Source organism: Pelophylax lessonae (assembly GCF_965119305.1).
Source record: "Pelophylax lessonae genome assembly, chromosome: 13".
NCBI classification, from domain to species: Eukaryota; Metazoa; Chordata; class Amphibia; order Anura; family Ranidae; genus Pelophylax; species Pelophylax lessonae.
In genome coordinates this window covers 171,898,007-171,916,941 of record NC_138780.1, presented here as the reverse complement: position 1 = coordinate 171,916,941, position 18,935 = coordinate 171,898,007, and the positions used below count along the sequence as shown (strand labels likewise).

General features: G+C 44.5%; 1 protein-coding gene across 2 annotated transcripts in view; it reads left to right on the top strand.

Annotated features, from left to right (window-relative positions):
- MAP4K5 (mitogen-activated protein kinase kinase kinase kinase 5) overlaps positions 1 to 18,935 on the top strand; it is a 217,084-nt gene that overhangs the window by 133,756 nt on the left and 64,393 nt on the right. For both annotated transcript variants that reach the window (XM_082242653.1, XM_082242652.1), the window contains exons 6-13: positions 1,624 to 1,671; positions 4,958 to 5,000; positions 7,876 to 7,948; positions 10,366 to 10,497; positions 13,107 to 13,169; positions 13,989 to 14,070; positions 14,146 to 14,262; positions 16,979 to 17,057. In XM_082242653.1, the coding sequence (XP_082098779.1) occupies positions 1,624 to 1,671; positions 4,958 to 5,000; positions 7,876 to 7,948; positions 10,366 to 10,497; positions 13,107 to 13,169; positions 13,989 to 14,070; positions 14,146 to 14,262; positions 16,979 to 17,057 (637 nt within the window). The remainder of the gene's footprint in view (positions 1 to 1,623; positions 1,672 to 4,957; positions 5,001 to 7,875; positions 7,949 to 10,365; positions 10,498 to 13,106; positions 13,170 to 13,988; positions 14,071 to 14,145; positions 14,263 to 16,978; positions 17,058 to 18,935) is intronic.

Below are 18,935 nucleotides of genomic sequence, written 5' to 3'. Positions count from 1 at the left end.
TAATTTTAGTGCACCTCCCTCACCTGTCTTCACAGGCTAAACCTGTAGTCACACTGTGTGATCATTGATTTTATTAGGGAAGTACTGGAAGGTTAAAAAGCCTAGGGATGATCAGATCGCGTATGCATATCTGACCACATTCGGATAGTTGACCAACATAAGCCTGTATACAGAATGTGGTCCCGTATACATGCATGATATCACACTCAGGGCAGAAGGTTTAAAGCTAACCAGTGCTTTATCTATTCAAAGCAAAGTAACAAATTTGCATTAAAACCACTTAAATCCCAAACCCAATACTTTTCCTCTTGGGCTAGTTCACACCACAAAAAAAGTCCTCCAGATCCATTCCAGATGCTTTTCTGCATGCGTGTTTTTAATACGTTTTTGATGCTTTTCTGGATGCTTTTTTTTTTCTTTTTTCACTGTACTGGAGTCCAGTGTTTTTTTTTTTTTTTTTTTTTTTTTTACTTTTTAGTGTGTTCCAGTACCGTTCTGTGCAGAAAAATTAGCAGCATGTTGTACTTTTTTTTTTCTTCTGGAACTGAAAAGCAGTGGAGCGCTCTGCGCTGGTGTGAACTATGCCATTGCAACTCCTATTGTCCGTGCTTTTTTTGATGTAGAAAAGCACTGCACTGCATGTGGTGTGAATTGTCTCTTAGGGCCAGTTCACACCACAAAACGCACTCCAGATCCTTTTTTACTTTTTTTTTTTTTTTTGTTTTTTTTGTTTCCGGATTCATTTTAAGTGCTTTCTTTTTTTTTTTTTTTTTCCCACTATACTGGGGTTTGGTGCATTTTGAGTGTTTTTTATGCATTTTACCACGTTCCAGTACAGTCTAGTGTAGGAAAAATGCAGCATGTTGTGGTGTTTTTTTTTTTTTTTTTTTTTTTTTCTGGAACTGACTGCACTGGTGCGAACTATGTCATTGGGAACCATAAGACCTACTTTCCATGCATTTTTGATGCAGAATAAAACCGCACTGCATGCGGTGTGAATTGGCCCTTACTCCCCTGGCACTTGTTCTGTGCTGAAAGCTGAACTTCTTCTACCTTGAACTTCTGGGTATGGAGGAGCATGTGCCATTACTGAGCCAATCATTGCTGTCACACAGGGAGCTGCCCAGTGTAAGCTATGACTCTCATCGCTCATAGCATTCTTTCCTTTTTGCTACCGGTGGCTAAACAGAGGGGCGTAGTAGCAAAAGGAAGGTTTATGTAGCTGGGGTTGGGGGAATAAAGTTATTTTATGGGTGCAACGTTCCACAAACCTGTGAACTTTTCTGTGCTGCACTGATAAGTTACTGTGAATAGAAAGTAATGGAGCTGCAGGTTCTGGGTAATCATTGTGAGATCGATAGCCAATCGGACAGGTTTTCTAACTTGTCTGACAGCAGCATGTAGAACTAACTATAGACCAGACAGAAACGGGGAGATCAGGTGACTGTCACCGCTTGTCTGTGCTATTACTGTGTTATGGGGAATATTAGGCTGGTGGAATGTAATAATTTCTTTTGTGAAAGACCTTTTGCCTTTTGGTCCTATCAGAATCCCGCTGTCAGTGCTTGCCTTTGATGGTTCTATAAAATTTTTATTTTCTCATGTTTGATTTTTTACACACAGGGCCTGGCCTATTTGCACAGTAAGGGGAAAATGCACAGAGATATTAAGGTGAGTGTCACTTACCAATGATATGGAGTAATGTACACGTCCAATTGTTTCTGGACACAAACGCTGGTGACGATTTGATTGCAAACTTTTGGTGGGTTTAGAAAATTTCGATGTGGTATGAGTAACAGGATATTATTTCTAATTTCCGATAATATTGGGGTTAGGTTTACATTAAGGGCCCATATTTATTCTCATGGTTTAAAAAAAATATTGATTCCAATCACACCCCAAAGAAGGGGAAAGGTGGAAATCGCCCTTTTGAATACAAATATACAGACTATATGTTAAAGTGGAGCTTCACTGCATCTGAGCACCAAAAATACTATTTAATGCATTTTTATTAATCAAAGTAAACTCCTACCGCCATCCATGTCTGTTCTTTTTTTTTGGTTTAGAAATGACTTTGAAAAACCACTCCTTAGCACTCCTTAGCACAGTGGCCCTCCAGGTGTTGCAAAACTACAAGTCCCACCATGCCTATGTTTCTGGGAGTCATGCTTGTGACTGTCAGTGTTCTGCAATGGCTCATGGGACTTGTAGTTCTGCTACAGCTGGAGGGCCAAAGTTTACCTATCCCTGCCTAGCATTTCTGGCTGTGGCCATCTTGAGTAAGGGCAAAAAATTCATGTAGCATTTACTTCCTGGAATCTATTTGCCCTTAGCTCAAGCATGCATGCAGGAGAATGTGCTTAGCTGAGAAAACCCCTCCTCTCCTCCCCTCCCCTCCTCTCCTCCCCTCCTGAACACTCCTGGGATGAATGACATAATTTGCCTTGGCAAGATACCAGGAAGTAACTGAAGAAATGTAGAAGAAAAAGTTTAAAACAAGTAAATATGATATACTTTATCTAATGCTAGCAGCAAATTAATTAAAAATATTCAATGTTGATTGGGAGAATGAAAATTCTGCTTTAAGCAATACAATACAAGATACAGGTTTTGAGAATTATAGACCCTGGGTTATAGGCTTGTAACTTTAGGTGACTGGACACTGGCAAAGCTTTGAGGACACCCTACCCGTGGGTACCCCCCTATAACTCTACTTTAATCTTTAATCAACATTTTCTGGGAGTGTTCCATGGTGATGGACCACTTCTCTTTGCCATTGAAATCACTCTTAGCCTAACTAGCTTTTTATTTTACTTTGGGTCCTTCAATTAACCCTTCACTTCCTTTTAATACAGAAATCATAGAAGCGATAGAAGCCATGCACCCCCCATCGGTGCAACCTTGGAATCCTTACCCGGACCCCACACTGTGGGGGACAGCCTGTAGTTGCTTGAGCATTGGATCCAGCTTAATCCCTTGCCTCAGCACTTGATGCAATGTGTGTAGTTAGCCACAGGATGCTATACAGGTCCAGGGCCATGGTACATCTCTATGGAACCCGGACCCTGAAGATTCCTTTGGGGGTATGCCCACTGTGATAGGCAAAGTCTAGACCCTATGTTGGGACCAGCGATATGGACAGGTAAGCAGGTACCTGCTCCCCCCGAAAGGTACCAAATGTGGTAGCGGAGAGGGGAGAGGAGGCAAACAAGCAGAGTTTCCCCTTTTGATTGGAGCTCCGCTTATATAAGTTTATTGGTTACAACAAAGCCGGCCATAGACGGTTTGAATCTCGGCCAGTTCAGCAGGGACCATCCAAGATTCCAAATGATGTATGGGCAAGCTGAATGTACTCAAGTTGGTAGATCGATCAATCAACTTGGGGCCAGTCTGTAAGATTTTACATGCTATTATAGCCCAGGGGCCGCACATTAGAACAAGACCTGCTGTGTGTAGACAAATTACATTCTCAGCCTGGACCCCTGCCAGGCCACGCATGGTCCTATTATGATGTGCGGCTCCTGGGAACTTTTGCTTCTATCTGTCATTGTCTGGAGCGTGGCCTTCCCAGCCAGCACTCACAGCAGGCACAGGACTACACTTCCTAGCAGCTTGAGCGGCTCACATACATACATACATACATACATACATACATACATACATACAATGAGCTATTAGAGCCGCTAGCAGTAATCTGTGTTCTCCGATGGGGATGGCTTCCCCCGCCGGGAGAACACATTGGCTCCTCCAGAAGTCAGTGTTGATGGGGGATTCACGCGATTTTCTTTCCTGCGACCTGTGGCCTGTTTATGGCCGGCTTTAGGGGCGAGGTTGAGGTTTGCTGTCACAAGGTTAATAGATTTAGGGGTTATTTTGAGATATAGAAGATGATTTAGTGGTTTAGCTTAACCTTTTAGTGGTTAGGTTCAGGAAAATGAAGTCACTCAGTTACATTTACTTTTTCAGTGTGATGCATTTGTTCATCCGGTGCTTTGTTTATCGAGGGCGGGAATAGATGGGCTCTGGATGAGATCCTGTGACAACCCCTTAGTTGTAATGAGCCCCTTTCACGGGGTAGATCCGTTTTCACAGGCTTTATTTGCTCGGCTCGTTGATCCCTGCTGAGCAGGCGGGTGACAGATCCGTATTCGCTCTGTGTGCAGAGATGGACCTGTCAGAGTCCCGCTCTCCTCTATGGGAGATGGGATGAAAACAGACCACCTGTCCGTTTTGATCCGATCCGATGTTCACCATCTGTCTGTTTTCAGCGGATCCGGTCTGATTTAATGTCAGGCGGGTGTCAGCGGATACATCTCTGCTGACATCTGCCTCCCCATAGAGTAGAATGGGTGGCCTGATCAGGTCTGTCTGAAAAACAGACAGGTGGACCTGATCGGTCCGATCGTGTGAAAGGGGCCTTAACCCCCACCTTACCTAAAGATTTGGGGTGTGAGGCTTTAGGGGACAAGAATGGAGATGTCTAAATGGTGAAGCCTATATGGATGCTACATTTTGGTGACGGCTGTTGATCCAGCAAAAAAAAAAAAAAAAATAGAGGGGGGAAAAAAAAGCATGTGCTGTGTCATTGAGCGCTGTATTTGTACACATTGGCAAATATATAGGAATGCATGAAGATGGCTTTGTAACACTCAATCCTATTTTTAATAATGAGAACACAAGTAAAAGTACATATTAAGGTATTAATTGAATTGACTGCAAACTTCCCTGGGAGTCACCCAAATACACCCTGTAGTAATGCTGCATACATTGTAAGAGATTTCACCGATAACCAGGTTAACCCTATTACTCAGTATGGCCTATTGAACCGCTGAATTAGTGACTACATTGTCATGAATGATAATTGTCCCTGCGCTGTTTAGATGGAGACGCAGTCTCTATTTCTGCTGATGGCTGTAACCGTATAATGCTGCTAAAACAAGTTTTATTTCTCTTACAGGGTGCCAACATACTGCTGACAGACAATGGAGATGTCAAACTAGGTAATGCCTGTATATCTTTTTTTTTTTTTTTTTCACATGGCTGTATAGTGCCCTGTTCTACAGCAGAGCTTGGCAAACCCAGAACCCTCTAGTGTAATATAGTCAGCTTACCAGTCCTACAATGTGGTGGCTACATTAGTGTGTATGTTTTATACTCTGTGATCCTGCCAGAAATTCAGCGTCCTTGTAACTCCCTGTGCACTAAACTGAAATCTCAATATTCTCAGTCTTCCTACTTATTTTCTATGAGCACCCAACCTCTATGTAATGGTGATAAGAAGAGGTTTAGGTGTTTGATGTCCAATTCAGGAGAGCAGGCTAGGGAGACAACACTGCTTCTCCCTAAATACAATACAGTAGCTGGGTGTTGTCACCCTAGAACATGAAGTGTGTAACTGGCAGGTAAGAATAAGACTGGGTTCACACATGTCCAGCCCGGAGTTCGGAGCGTTTCTGTTCACCCGTTCAGGTGCGATTCAGGGGCAAATGTTTCTCTGATTTTGCACCTGAACTGGACCCAAAAACGCACAGGACCCCTTTCAAAATCACACTACGGCCGCCCCGGACATGTGTGTACTGGCTCCATTGAAAGCCGGTCACGTTCACATGTTATGCAAATTGAATGCGGTTAAAAACGCATGCAATTCCCAAATGTGTGAACTCAGCCTAAAAGATTAAAGCCTAATAGAGAAAGTAATCCTGCCACTACATCTGAGGACTGGTACACTGCAATATATTACATTATTTTTTTTTATTTTTTTAGTTTAGATACACTGAGTGCCGGTTCACACTAGTGCGGCTGCGGAGATCGCATGTAATTCGGAGCGCACTGCTCCTTCATTATATGCGATCTCCTGTGCGGATGCAAATTCAGCCATACACTTTGTATGGCTGAAATTCGCACTGCACCTGCACAAAAGACGCACAGGACCCTTTTTTTCAGCCGCATCAGGATCGGATCGCACAGCTGTTCACACTTGTGTGATCTGATCCTGTGCAAACTGTCAGATCGCACTGCGATATGCGATCAAACTTGGGGTGTCGTTAACATTTAATTGACACCCCCTGCGTATCGCATATGGCAGTGTGAACTGCCTCTTGTGCGGATGCAATGCGGGAACAGGCTGCGAATTCGCAGCCTTCCCGCATCGCACAAGTGTGAACCGGCACTTAAGGATCTATGTATAAAAAATAAAAAAATGTTGTGCAGAAGTGATAAACATCTGAATGAAAATTGCCGTACTTCCTCTGTTATGTGTAGTTTCTGTATCTTCTGTGCCATTGGACACAATGGGGGATATTTACCAAAACTGCTGCACACAGAATCTGGTGCTTCTGTGCATAGTAACCAATCTGCTTCTAACATCAGCTTGTTCAATTAAGCTTTGACTATAAATCCTGGAAGCCGATTGGTTGCTTTGCACAGCTGCACCGGTTTTAGTAAATCTCCCCAAATGTTTTTGTTTCCTGATGGAGGTATTGCATTGTGACAACTAGGTGGTGTTGATGATATGGGGATTACCTGTGTTTGAGAGAATAGAGCAGTTTTTATCCTGATTGTGCAGATGTTTGTAATATCTGCACAGCTAACGTATGATATATAGGGGTTGATTTACTAAAACTGGAGAGTGAAAAATTTGGTGCAACTGTGCATGGTAGCCAATCGGCTTCTAACTTCAGCTTGTTCAATTAAAGTGGTTTTAAAGTTTTGGCTTAAAAAAAAAAAAATGTCATACTTACCTGCTGTGTAACGGTTTTGCACAGAGCAGCCCCGATCCTCCTCTTCTTGGGTCCCCCATCAGCGTTCCTGGCCTCTCCCCCTTGACCAATGCTCTCATAGCAAGCCGCTCGCTATTGAGGGCACTGGTGCGTGCTCGCTCTCGTGCCCTGCTTTATGCATCCATGCTCTGTGCTCCTCTATGCTTAGCCCTGCCCCCCACTCTCTCATCATTGGCTCACTGGCTGTGATTGATAGCAGTGGGGAGCCAATGGCTCCCGCTGCTGTCTCAGCCAATGAGGAGAGGGAGTCCTGAGACAGCCGGGGCTCTTGTGCACATCACGAGATCGAGAGGTGGCTCAGGTGAGTATTAGGGGGCTGTTGGAGCAGCATGACCTTCAGCCTTTACAACCGCTTTTAGGCTCCATTCATATAAATTGCGGCAAAATGCGGGACGCACTTGCGATGCTGTTACTAATTAATGGCACGACAATAGCGTGTGATTTTGCTGAGATTGTCGCGCAATAAATATCACTGCACTTACGGCAAATCGCAACATGCGATGCTGTCACCCAAAAGAAGCGTCTCCTTTTTGAGCGATAAACTTTGTGCGTTGCAATTTTGGCGCGATTTATTGCGGCAAAATCATACCATGATTGGGATGCCGTTAAGAAGTAATGGCATCGCAAACGCGTTCTGCGTTTTTGCCATGATTTGGAATCACAGGCAGAATTGCGTCGATTCTGCCCGCGATTTAAATCGTCTAGGTGTAAATGGAGTCTTAATCTTTGCCAAAAAAACTGGAAGCTGATTGGTTACTATGCACAGCTGCACCGGATTCGGCACTCTCCAGTTTTAAGAAATCAACCCCAAAGACTCCTTAGATGCTTTTTGGGCGCAATGTATTCCTTCCAAGGTCAGTATATGATTCCGCTAATGTCTCATGAGGCCTATTTTTCTATACAAGGCAGGTAAAAGATGTTTGGGCATAGGGCAACATCATTTAAATAGACCATCTGTTTTTTTTTTTGCTGTTTGCAAATTCATGTTCAGTTGCATCAAAAATAAAATAGTTGCCTGTCATCAGTGAGCAGATACCCTTTAAAATACTCAGCTTGCCATCACTCATGGATTTTTCTTTTAACTTTATTTTCACAGCGGACTTTGGTGTGGCAGCAAAAATAACGGCAACAATTGCCAAGAGGAAATCTTTTATTGGAACCCCATACTGGTAAGAAAATACTCCTCTTCTACGCAGTTGGGTACAGTAGGCCTGTTATTGGAACAGTGAAAAAGAACACTATCCATAACAGCCAATCATATCATCACTTTCTTATAATAATTTTATTATGATACAGGATTTATATAGCGCCAACAGTTTGTGGAGCGCTTTACATTATAAAGGGGGACAGTACAATTACAACACAGTTAAATACTGAAGAAATAGGAGGTCCCTGGTCAGTGAGATTGCTATCTAATATGGGGGGGGGGGGGGATGGTGGCAAAAAAGGGAATAGCTGCAGGGGGGGGTGGGTCTGATAGAGATGACCCCAGTACAGTTTTAATGTGGGGGAGGGGGTATGCTTTCCTAAATAATTACATTTTAATGATCGCCTAGAGGTGGACATTGTTGGGAGCTTGCTGTACATCTGGAATAGGGAGTTCCAGATGATGGGAGAGGTTTTGGAAAAGTCCTGGAGGCAATTATGGGAGGAGGGAACAAGGGAGCTAGAGAGCAAGATGTCTTGGGAAGAGCAGAGGGGACGATTTGGGAGATATCCAGGGTAGTGTGATATGAAGAAAAGGAGAAATGATTGGTCGCTATGCTATTTGGCTAAAAGTTTGTGGACCTGTAGTAAATTCAAGCCGGCAACTTGGTGAAGTCTGTTAAATCCAAACCTTTATCGGCTTCATACTAAAACACACTGGTAAGCTAACGTGTTCTGGCTGTGTGCGCAATGAGAAGGGCTGTTAGCCTAAACGCGTCAAATTGTTAGTGTGTTTCAGTATGTAGCTAAAAATCGGATTTTACAGACTACATTAGGTTGCCGGCTTGAATTGATTACAGATCTGATCATCAGAGTGCAGGAGCACTATAGCCAGAGCACTATAGCCAGAGCACTATAGCCAGAGCACTATAGCCAGAGCACTAGTCTTCTGCCTCTAGAAGCTAAATTTGCAGTTGAGCTTGGGTATTGCTTATCTGCAAAAGTTTGTGGAAACCTTACCATCACAATAAATTACAGGGGTCTTCAAACTTTGTAAACAAAGGGCCAGTTTACTGTCCTTCTGACTTTAGGGGGGCCAGACTGTTGCTGTTGGGAGTAGAAATTGTCCTGGCATCAGTGGGAGTAAAACAATGGATCTGCAGGATTAGGGGGAGGAATGGTGCACCATCGTTGGTGTCAGTGGGAGGAATATTGCCACATTTTTGATGTCAGTAACAGGAATTTGCTGCATTGCTGGTGGCAATAGGAGAACAGGGTCTTACATCTTTAGGAGGAAAAGTGCCCCCAGGGGCCGGACTAAGGCAAGCAAATGGCCACACCCGGCTCCCGGGCCGCCGTTTGGAGACCTCTGGTATATGAGCTTGTTGGACAACTCCTTACAAAGCTGTGGGCAATTGAGTTTGAAAACCGTATAATGAACTTATCTTACAGTATTTGGTTCCTTTTGGTCTGTTAAATATGCAGCCATCACTGCCGGTCGCATCGCTCACAGGCTCTGCAATTGGATGGTAGAGCCCGGGAAAGGCGGTGGCGGGAGGGAGGTGGGACCCCATTCCACCAACCGCAGAAGTGATCAAGTGGCAATTTAGACACTCAAATTAGTTCTGTTATAAAATGGAATCACCGGCTGAAAAATTGCATACCAGTATGATGCCTATAGGTGTAAAAGAAGAACAGTTTTTGTTACAAATACACTGTATGGCCAAAAGTTTGCAGACATCCGACCATCACACCTAGATGAGCTCACTGGATATCTCATTACAAAATCAGATGCATAAAATTAGGCCCATAGCCATGCAATTTTCATTTACAAACTTTAGCATACAAAGATATTTTAGAAATCCTTGTGATAACCATTTGGTAAAGTCCACTTGTCTGTTCCAGCATGTCTGTGCCCCCCGTGTACACAGCCAACGCCATATAGACCTGGTTTGATGACTTTGGTATGGAGGATCTCGGGTGATCTGCCCAGAGCCCTGGTCTCAATCATACTGACCACCTTTGGGATGAATTGGAATGCTGACTGTGAGCCAGGTCTTCTTATCCAACATCAGTACCTGACCAGCCAAATGTTCTTTTGGTTGAATCGGTACAAATTCCCAAAGACATTCCCAAATCTTTAGAAAACCTTCCCAGAAAAGTGGAGGCTGCCACAGCCACAAAAGTGGGATAACTCCATTATAAAGTCCATCTTCAACTAAAAATAATAAATTATTATAACAGTCCCTAGATCTGATGGCTGCATTAGTTTTCTTTTTTCAAGCTTTTTCTTCCTTTATTGTCACCTAGTGAAGCCAGGTCAGCCTAAAACTAGGTATAGTCAGATTTTCCTTCTGCAGTTGTCATTTTCCAGAAAGAATCAAACAATTTGACTTCTGCATATAACAATACATGTTTGATTTTGCTCTTTCCATCACAGGATGGCCCCAGAAGTGGCTGCCGTGGAGAAGAACGGAGGCTACAACCAGCTCTGTGACATCTGGGCTGTCGGCATCACCGCAATAGAGCTTGCAGAGCTGCAGCCGCCATTGTTTGATCTGCATCCAATGAGGTCTGTTTTGGCTATGGTGTTAGATGTCAGCTAAGAAAAACAGATTGTGTGACTGTTCTGTCTGCACTAAATATAAAGTATTTGTTTCCAGTTATGGCATTTTGTCTTTTTAAAATGAACCTGCAGCAAGCAATTCACATTTCGTTTGTCATTTATTAGCAGATAAGCCCAGATATGGATTTAAAGTAGTTGTGAACATACCATGATAAAGACAATTCATAATACAGTTATAACTATGCATGCATCATAGCTGCTTTTGCTTAAACCGGCCATAGGCGGTTAGAATTTCAGCCGGTTCAGCAGGAACCGGGCGAGCTTCAAACCATGTATGGACAGGCTGAATGTACCCAAGTTGATCAGCTTGGGTACAGCCAGCTTGTTGGATTGTACATGCGATTATTGGTAGCGGCTATTATCACTGCTAGCAGTAATCACTGTGTTCTCCTGGTGGAGATGGCCTCCCCCCCGAGCTGGGAGAACACAATGGCTCCTCTGGAGGAATTCCCCCATCAACATGGACCGAATTGTTGCAGGAAAGAAAATCGCTTCATCTATGGATGGCCCTAGTTTCAGAAATTATCCATCTTACCTTTTTGTACAAGGTTAAAAAGTTCTGTTGCGTGACCATACGAAAAATAGACAAATGACGCAAGACCAATAGTTAAACAATACAAGAGGGCAATCAAATAATCGCACAACACCAACGCCTGCTCCTGATAAGAGTAAAGTAAACTCTCAGAAAATAAAATAGAGCAGCAGAAGGCGCCAGACTAAGTGCAGTAGAGTAAACACAATTTTACTAAGAGACAATTGGCCGCTCACATATGAGTGTCAAGCAAAGCATGTCTCCATGAGGAAAGCCGCTGCTCTCCAGAGGTCTGCTGGGTGGGTCGTCACAATGCTGCTGTGGCCACCAGCTGGATCATGTGCTGCTTTAAGTCGAGCCAGGTAATGCCAAGAATCAGGCTGGACCGGATGCAATGTCACTGTAGGTGGGGCCAATAGCAAAGGGGTGTGGTTATGTGTTTCAAAGCCTGCGGCTCCTTTGTCAAACCAATGTAATGCCATGGAAACCATGCAAATGTATTCCCACTGTAGGCAGACAAGGGGGCTGGAAATATAACGCATCACAACATGCCCATATAACAATAACTGTGGCGCTAAATCCAATCAAAATGTCCCAAATAAATGAGCAAAGGCAGTCCTTGTAGTGTACACTTCACACTGAAGAAAAGGTGAAAAGACCTCAGAGCCGGAGAACCGCCACCAAACACTCCAATCTCACCACTGCTTACCAAATAGCGATGATCCCCATAACAGAGATCAAAAGAGCCCAAAACACAGGATGGAATACAAACTCCCACTCACAGGTCCCTGACTGACGAACTCAAACAGTGGTGTGATATAGAATAGAAAAGCAGGGACACTTTCATAGTGCAAACTGCTTAAAACCTTTATTCTCACACAAGATAAAAAACACTTACAATGTTAAGATGTATTCACGCATCACAAATCGGTAATAAGACCTCCTCTCGGCGTTCCGTGCTAGACAACCAAAAAGATAGCCGCCACGTCTCCTCCACGCAACGGCGAGCGTCACCAAGAGCGCCACCCGACGCATTTTGTCATCAAAAGACGTCGTCCAGGGGTCCTGGACGACATGCCCATAGCTTATAATTCTGGCCCCGCCTACAGTGAGAATAAATGTGCTTAGTATCCAATAATTTAAACACTTCTGCCAGCTTTTATAACCAAACTTCTGCCGCAAGGCCTGCTTCCTTACACTGTACAAAATGGTGACAACCACCCTAATCTATAACTGGCCTTTGCAGCAAGGTGCACATGGAAGGGCAACAAATCACAAACCTATTTCCTAGCACACTTACCAACCAGCCCGCAAATCAACTGAATTGATCCTGCCTTAATAGTTTACGTTAAAAACAGAGAGCTTTGTTTGCACACATTTGCAGATATATGTGTAAGCCGCAGTGCCCACACCAAGGGACCTCTGAATATACTGCTGTGCGAACTCTAAATTTCCAGAGTCTCCATAGTAGGAGCTCATATAAGAATGGATAGATTAAGGGCAGATAGGCCTGGAGGGAGCCCACCCCTCCTTAAGGCTGGGTTCACACTGGTGCGAATTGGATGCGGGTTCACACTGCTCCGGGACCACTGTGGAACAGTTTGCAGTGAAAATTTGTGGGCGTTTTCTGGTCCAAATTCAGCCAAAAATTCGGACCTGAAATGGTGAACGGGACGCACCGGACCTCCTGCTGCGAGCCGCTCCGCAATCCACTGTGAACCTAGCCTAAATGCGCAGGGACGCACGTGACGCCCAGGTAGAGCACAATGACAGTGAAGGCGTCCCTGCACCCGTATGCTGCTTACCTGCTGCAGCCAGGACTAGAAATCTTGCTTTTCCAATATTGATATAGATCCAAACATAGGGATCTCATCACTGGGGTCCCTGGGAGTGCAAGCTTTGCATGATTGTTTCAATCTTTTCTGTATTATTCTAACCTATATTTTTATTCATTGACTGAGTTTTGCAGTGCCATTTCCCTTTTTTTATTCATCTTTTGTTTTTTTTTTTTGTTTTTTTATAGAGCTTTGTTTCTGATGTCAAAGAGCAACTTTCAGCCTCCCAAGCTAAAAGAGAAATTGCGATGGTAAGTTGTGGGCATTTAATATGGATAGAGAACGGCTAAAGAGTCTGGCTTTGTTTGAGAATATATACTGGTTTTATTATTTTTCCAGTTTTTTTACTTTTCCCATTTTTTTGTTTTGTTGTCAAGGTATTGTTTATAATCATTTTAACTAGAGATTCCGGTCTCTGCAAAATTTTTCCTTCTAGATTATAAATGCCAAATCGAATAAAATCTCTACATAACTACAACGTTTTAACAGTTTTCTCAATCTATGAAGCTAAGAGGGCTGCTTGGCAGTGCAGATTGTTGTTGTCCTGAAATAACGTTGGGTTTTAGTAGCCAATTGATCCATTTTAGTAGCAAGGGAAGAACAATATCTATTGATCACTGTGAAGTTCATGAGGCTCCATTTGTGTTTTTGTTAAAGGAAACCTATAGCGCATATGAAAATGCTACTGCTGACCCGTTCCCTTGAAAGGGCTAGTTCCAATGACTGTCTTGTGGATCCAGTGACTGTCATGTGGATCCAGTGGCTTCAGTGTTTTGAGACACTGAGCCACAAGTATGCAGAATAGGAGTTCTGGTGTTACTCAGACTTTATGCGCTTTTATATATGAGAGATCTGTGGGATAGCAGCAGGAGAGGTAGAAAATATATATTCCTTACAGGGGCCACTTATACTTGTACATCTATTTATTATAGCGACAAAGTCACTTGAAGGACCCTTCTGACCACCTACATTAGAATTCCAGCTGTTATTTTAAATCCCTGTTAAGTTTGAGAAAATATTTTCTTTCTTTTGAACTATGCATATTATGTATGTGTATTTCTTTTCTTTAGGACTCCAGTGTTTCATAACTTTGTCAAAGTTGCTCTCACTAAGAGCCCAAAGAAAAGACCGACCGCAGAGCGAATACTGACAGTAAGTTCCTATCTGCTGCACCATGTATAGTTTGGTTCATCTTTTCCCGTCTAAACCTGATTTTGTCTTTTTCAGCATACATTTGTGGCACAAGGGGGTCTTTCCAGATTTCAGGCTTTGGAGCTCCTTGATAAGGTGAACAACCCAGATCATCACCACCATTATATTGAGCCTGATGAGGATGACCTGGAGGTGAGTGACCTTACTATTCTTCATGGTGAGGATCATTAACCGGGTTTAGGCTATACTTTGTCCATCATTGGTCTAAGCTTTAGTGTTTAAATTGTTTATTCCCATGCAGTGCATAGAAACAGGTTTACTTTATTTATAGTCCCACTAACTGCACATAATCAGCGGTTCCTTTGCTCCTATTGATCTCCATTCAGCCACTGGATGCAAAGAGAATAAGCCACATGTAAGCTCCAGGCTTTACCTGCTCCAAGTGACAGCGCTGGGTGACTGATTAGCCAAGCCTTAAACACTATAACTACACTGCTCAAAAGAATTAAAGGAACACTTTGAAAAACATCAGATTTCAATGGGGAAAAAATCTCATGCTGGATATCTATACTGATATGGACTAGGTTATGGGTTAGGAAGAAAGGATGCATCATTGTTTGATGGAAATGAAAATTATCAACCTACAGAGGACTGCATTCAAAGACACCCGGAAAATGAAAGTGAAATAATGATGCAGCAGGCTAGTCCATTTTTCTGAAATTTCTTTGCAGCAACTCAAAATGGTACTCAGTAGTTTGTATGGCCCCTACGTGCTTGTATGCATGCCTGACCACATTTGGGCATGCTCCTTTTCAGATGACGGATGGTGTCCTGGGGTATTTCCTCCCAGGTCTGGACCAGGGCATCACTGAGCTCCTGAACAGACTGAGGTGCAACCTGGTGGCGTCAAATGGACCAAAACCTAATGAGCCAGAGGTGTTCTATTGGATTTAGGTCAGACGAGCATGTTGGCCATTCAATGGTATCAATTCCTTCATCCTCCAGGGACTGGCTGCGTACTCTCGCCACATGAAGCCAGGCATTGTCATGCACCAGGAAGAACCCAGGACCCACAGCACCAGCGGTAGGGTCTGACAGTGGGTCCAAAGATTTCATCCCAATATTTAATGGCAGTCCGGCTGCCATTGTCTAGCCCGTAGAGGTCTGTGCATCCCTCCATGGATATGTCTTCCCCACACCATCACTGACCCACCACCAAACTGGTCATGCTGAACGATGTTACAGGCAGCATAACATTCTACACGGCTTCTCCACACCTTTTCATATCGGTCACGTGCTCAGAGTGAACCTGCTCTCCTTTGTGAGAAGCACAGTGCGCCAGTGGCGGACCTGCTAATTCTAGTGTTTTAATGGCAAATACCAATCGAGCTCCATGGTGACGGGCAGTTAGCACAGGGCCCACTAGAGGACGTCGGGCCCTTGGGTCCCCCTCAGGAAGTCAGTTTCTGATTATTTGGTCAGAGACATTCACACCAGTGGCCTGTTGGAGGTCATTTTGTAGGGCTCTGGCAGTGCTCATCCTGTTCCTCCTTGCACAAAGGAGCGGATACCGGTCCTGCTGATTTGGTGAAGGACCTTCTACAGCCCTGTCCAGCTATCCTAGAGTGACTGCCTGTCTCCTGGAATCTCCTCCATGCTCTTGAAACTGTGCTGGGAGACACAGCAAACCTTATGGCAATGGCACGTATTGATGTGCCATCCTGGAGGAGTTGGACTGCCTGTGCAACCTTTATAGGGTCCAGGTTTTGCCTTATGCTACCAGTAGTGACACTGACCCTAGCCAAATGCAAAACTAGTGAAAAACAGTCAGAAAAGATGTGTAGGGAAAATATTTTAAGTGGCCTCCACCTGTAAAAGCATTCTGTTTTGGAGGTCGTCTCATTGTTGCCCTTCTAGTGCCCCTGTTGTTAATTTCATTCACACCAAAGCAGCTAAAACTGATTAACAACCCCCTCTGCTACATTACTGACCAGGTCCATATCCCAGGAGTTTAATTGACTTATTGCTATACTCCGATTTAAAGCGTGTTCCTTTAATTTTTTGAGCAGTGTATATTGTAAGAGGAATGGGATGGAGTTGCTTGCGCCCTCATACTTGGAAGAACCTGGTTGTTTTCTTTGCTCCAGGCTGCCAAAAAGAGCAGTGGGGGGGGGGGGGGGGACAAAAGGGGAGCAGCGTTTAAATAGAAAAGGTATCTTAATGAATTTCCATGTTCAAATCATAACGTGTGGGGTAGGAGGACTATAAAAAGATAATGGTGTGAGACTTTAGTTGGGTTTCAAAGAGAAACTAAACTCTAGAAGCTGTGCCTAAAAATAAAACAGAGGGCAAGGGACTAGCCACCAGAATTGCCTGTGGTCTCCCTGAAGCCAATCTTTTCATTACAGACTTATCGTGCCTTGTTCTATACTTGATCTCTGTGTGGCGGCAGCCATCTTGGTGGAGGCAGGGTTTTACCTTCTCATGTGAGAGCCTCCAGCAAGGAGAACAGTTAGCAGCAAATTGTGACATCACCAAATCTCCCAAGGCTAGCAGTGCATCTCACACTATGGATGAACAATTATGAGGCTACAGTGCCTAGGCATCCTCACATATCAGGAAGTGTACTGATATTTTTCTGGGGGAATTCCAGACAAAAGGTACATTTTGAGGATAGTGCTTATGCACAATTACTTTTTATGAGCTCATATTTAAGGTAAACAGGGTAACTTTTCTAAATTCAGTACAGTGGCTGTGATTCCTGGGTAGCGTGAGTAGTGCACAGTTTGCTTGTGCTTTTTTGCCTACAGCTGGTGTTCAAGGCCAGGAGCTTTTAAATGTTCTGGAGTGGGGAATCCCTGCCTGGTCATGGGGAGGAGTAATCTTTTTCATTGTGGTTTTCCTGCAGCCAGTCTTGGCGGTGCGACACACCATCCGTTCTACAAACAAGGGAGTGAGAGCAGAGAGGACTGCATCAGAGCTTAATTGTAAGTTCCATATCCATCTTTATTTTATATTATTGTAGGAGATATTTACTATAGCAATGGGACTTGCCTGGATTAAAGCTGAACATCTGGGATTCAACAGCGATGAAGTGAAAAGGAACTAAAATCAGGAAGATGTATATCCAAAAAATAAAAATAAACGCACAAATTATCCAGTTGACATCCTCTGACAATCTGTGTTGGTGCTGCTATTCTGGAGTCCTACAGATGCCTGCCTAGGATTTAGGAATGTTTGTAGCTGCCTGCCTGGGAAATGTGTAGATCTCTAGCTGCCTGCCTTGGGGCTTTGGAAGAGTATAGCTACCTGCCAATAAACTGTGGTGGTCTCTGGCTGCCCACCTGGGAGCTGTGTAGATCTCCTGCTACCTGCCTGGGAGCTGTGTAGATCTCCTGCTACCTGCTTGGGAGCTGTGTAGATCCCCTGCTGCCTGCCTGGGAGCTGTGTAAATCTCCTGCTGCCTGCCTGAGAGCTGTGTAGATCTCCTGCTGCCTGCCTGGGAGCTGTGTAGATTTCCTGCTGCCTGCCTGGGAGCTGTGTAGATTTCCTGCTGCCTGCCTGAGAGCTGTGTAGATTTCCTGCTGCCTGCCTGAGAGCTGTGTAGATCTCCTGCTGCCTGCCTGGGAGCTGTGTAGATTTCCTGCTGCCTGCCTGGGAGCTGTGTAGATTTCCTGCTGCCTGCCTGGGAGCTGTGTAGATTTCCTGCTGCCTGCCTGGGAGCTGTGTAGATTTCCTGCTGCCTGCCTGGGAGCTGTGTAGATCTCCTGCTGCCTGCCTGGGAGCTGTGTAGATCTCCTGCTGCCTGCCTGGGAGCTGTGTAGATCTCCTGCTGCCTGCCTGGGAGCTGTGTAGATCTCCTGCTGCCTGCCTGGGAGCTGTGTAGATCTCCTGCTGCCTGCCTGGGAGCTGTGTAGATCTCCTGCTGCCTGCCTGGGAGCTGTGTAGATCTCCTGCTGCCTGCCTGGGAGCTGTGTAGATCTCCTGCTGCCTGCCTGGGAGCTGTGTAGATCTGCTGCTGCCTGCATGGAAGGTGTGTAAATCTCTAGCTGCCTGTCTGGGAACTTTGAAGGTGTATAGCTACCTGTCAAACTGGTGATCTCCAACTGCCTGCCTTTTAACTATAATGGTCTGTGGCTGCCTTCCTTGGCGCTGCGGCAGTCTCTTTTTGCCTTGGAGCTGCAGCGGCCTCTTCCTGCCTTGGTGCTGCGGGGGTCTCTTCTTGCCTTGCCTCTGCGGTGGTCTCTTCTTGCCTTGCCTTTGCGGTGGTCTCTAGCAGCCTCCCTTAAGCTGTGAATGCTTATTTTGGTTTTTCAGTTTTTCATTCTGTTGCAACACTTTTTTTCTGCTAGTTTGGAATCATTCCGTATCTATACAGTTAATGATTATTACACTTGCCAAAAAAGCATCACTAAGATAATTACAGACGTTGGAATTTCAGACCTGTCTGGCGATAAATCGTTCAATCTGTGTCAGAAATGAGGGTGGTAAGTTTAAGGCCTCATGCACACAAGGCGTCTGTTTAGCCCCTCTGAACACCTTTTCTTCTGACAGGAGAAAAGCTGCTCATAAAAGCAGTGCCATCTTAAGAGCATTAAGAGCAAAGTGCCCCGGGCAATACAGTGCACTGGGGCCCTGCCTACACAATCACCCACGAGAATAAAAATGCAAATTATCGATAAGGCAATATTTATTGATACATCATTGCCAGTGCCAGTTTCCAAGTTCGGCGGCTGGGTCCAGGGAACACACACACGGACAGAAGTCAGACTCGACTGTCCTGTGTGTGCCTGTTCTCGTGAAGGCGGACAGGCTTTCCTGCAGTTGTGGGCTCTCCCTCCACGGCCCAAGTGGCCTGACAGCAG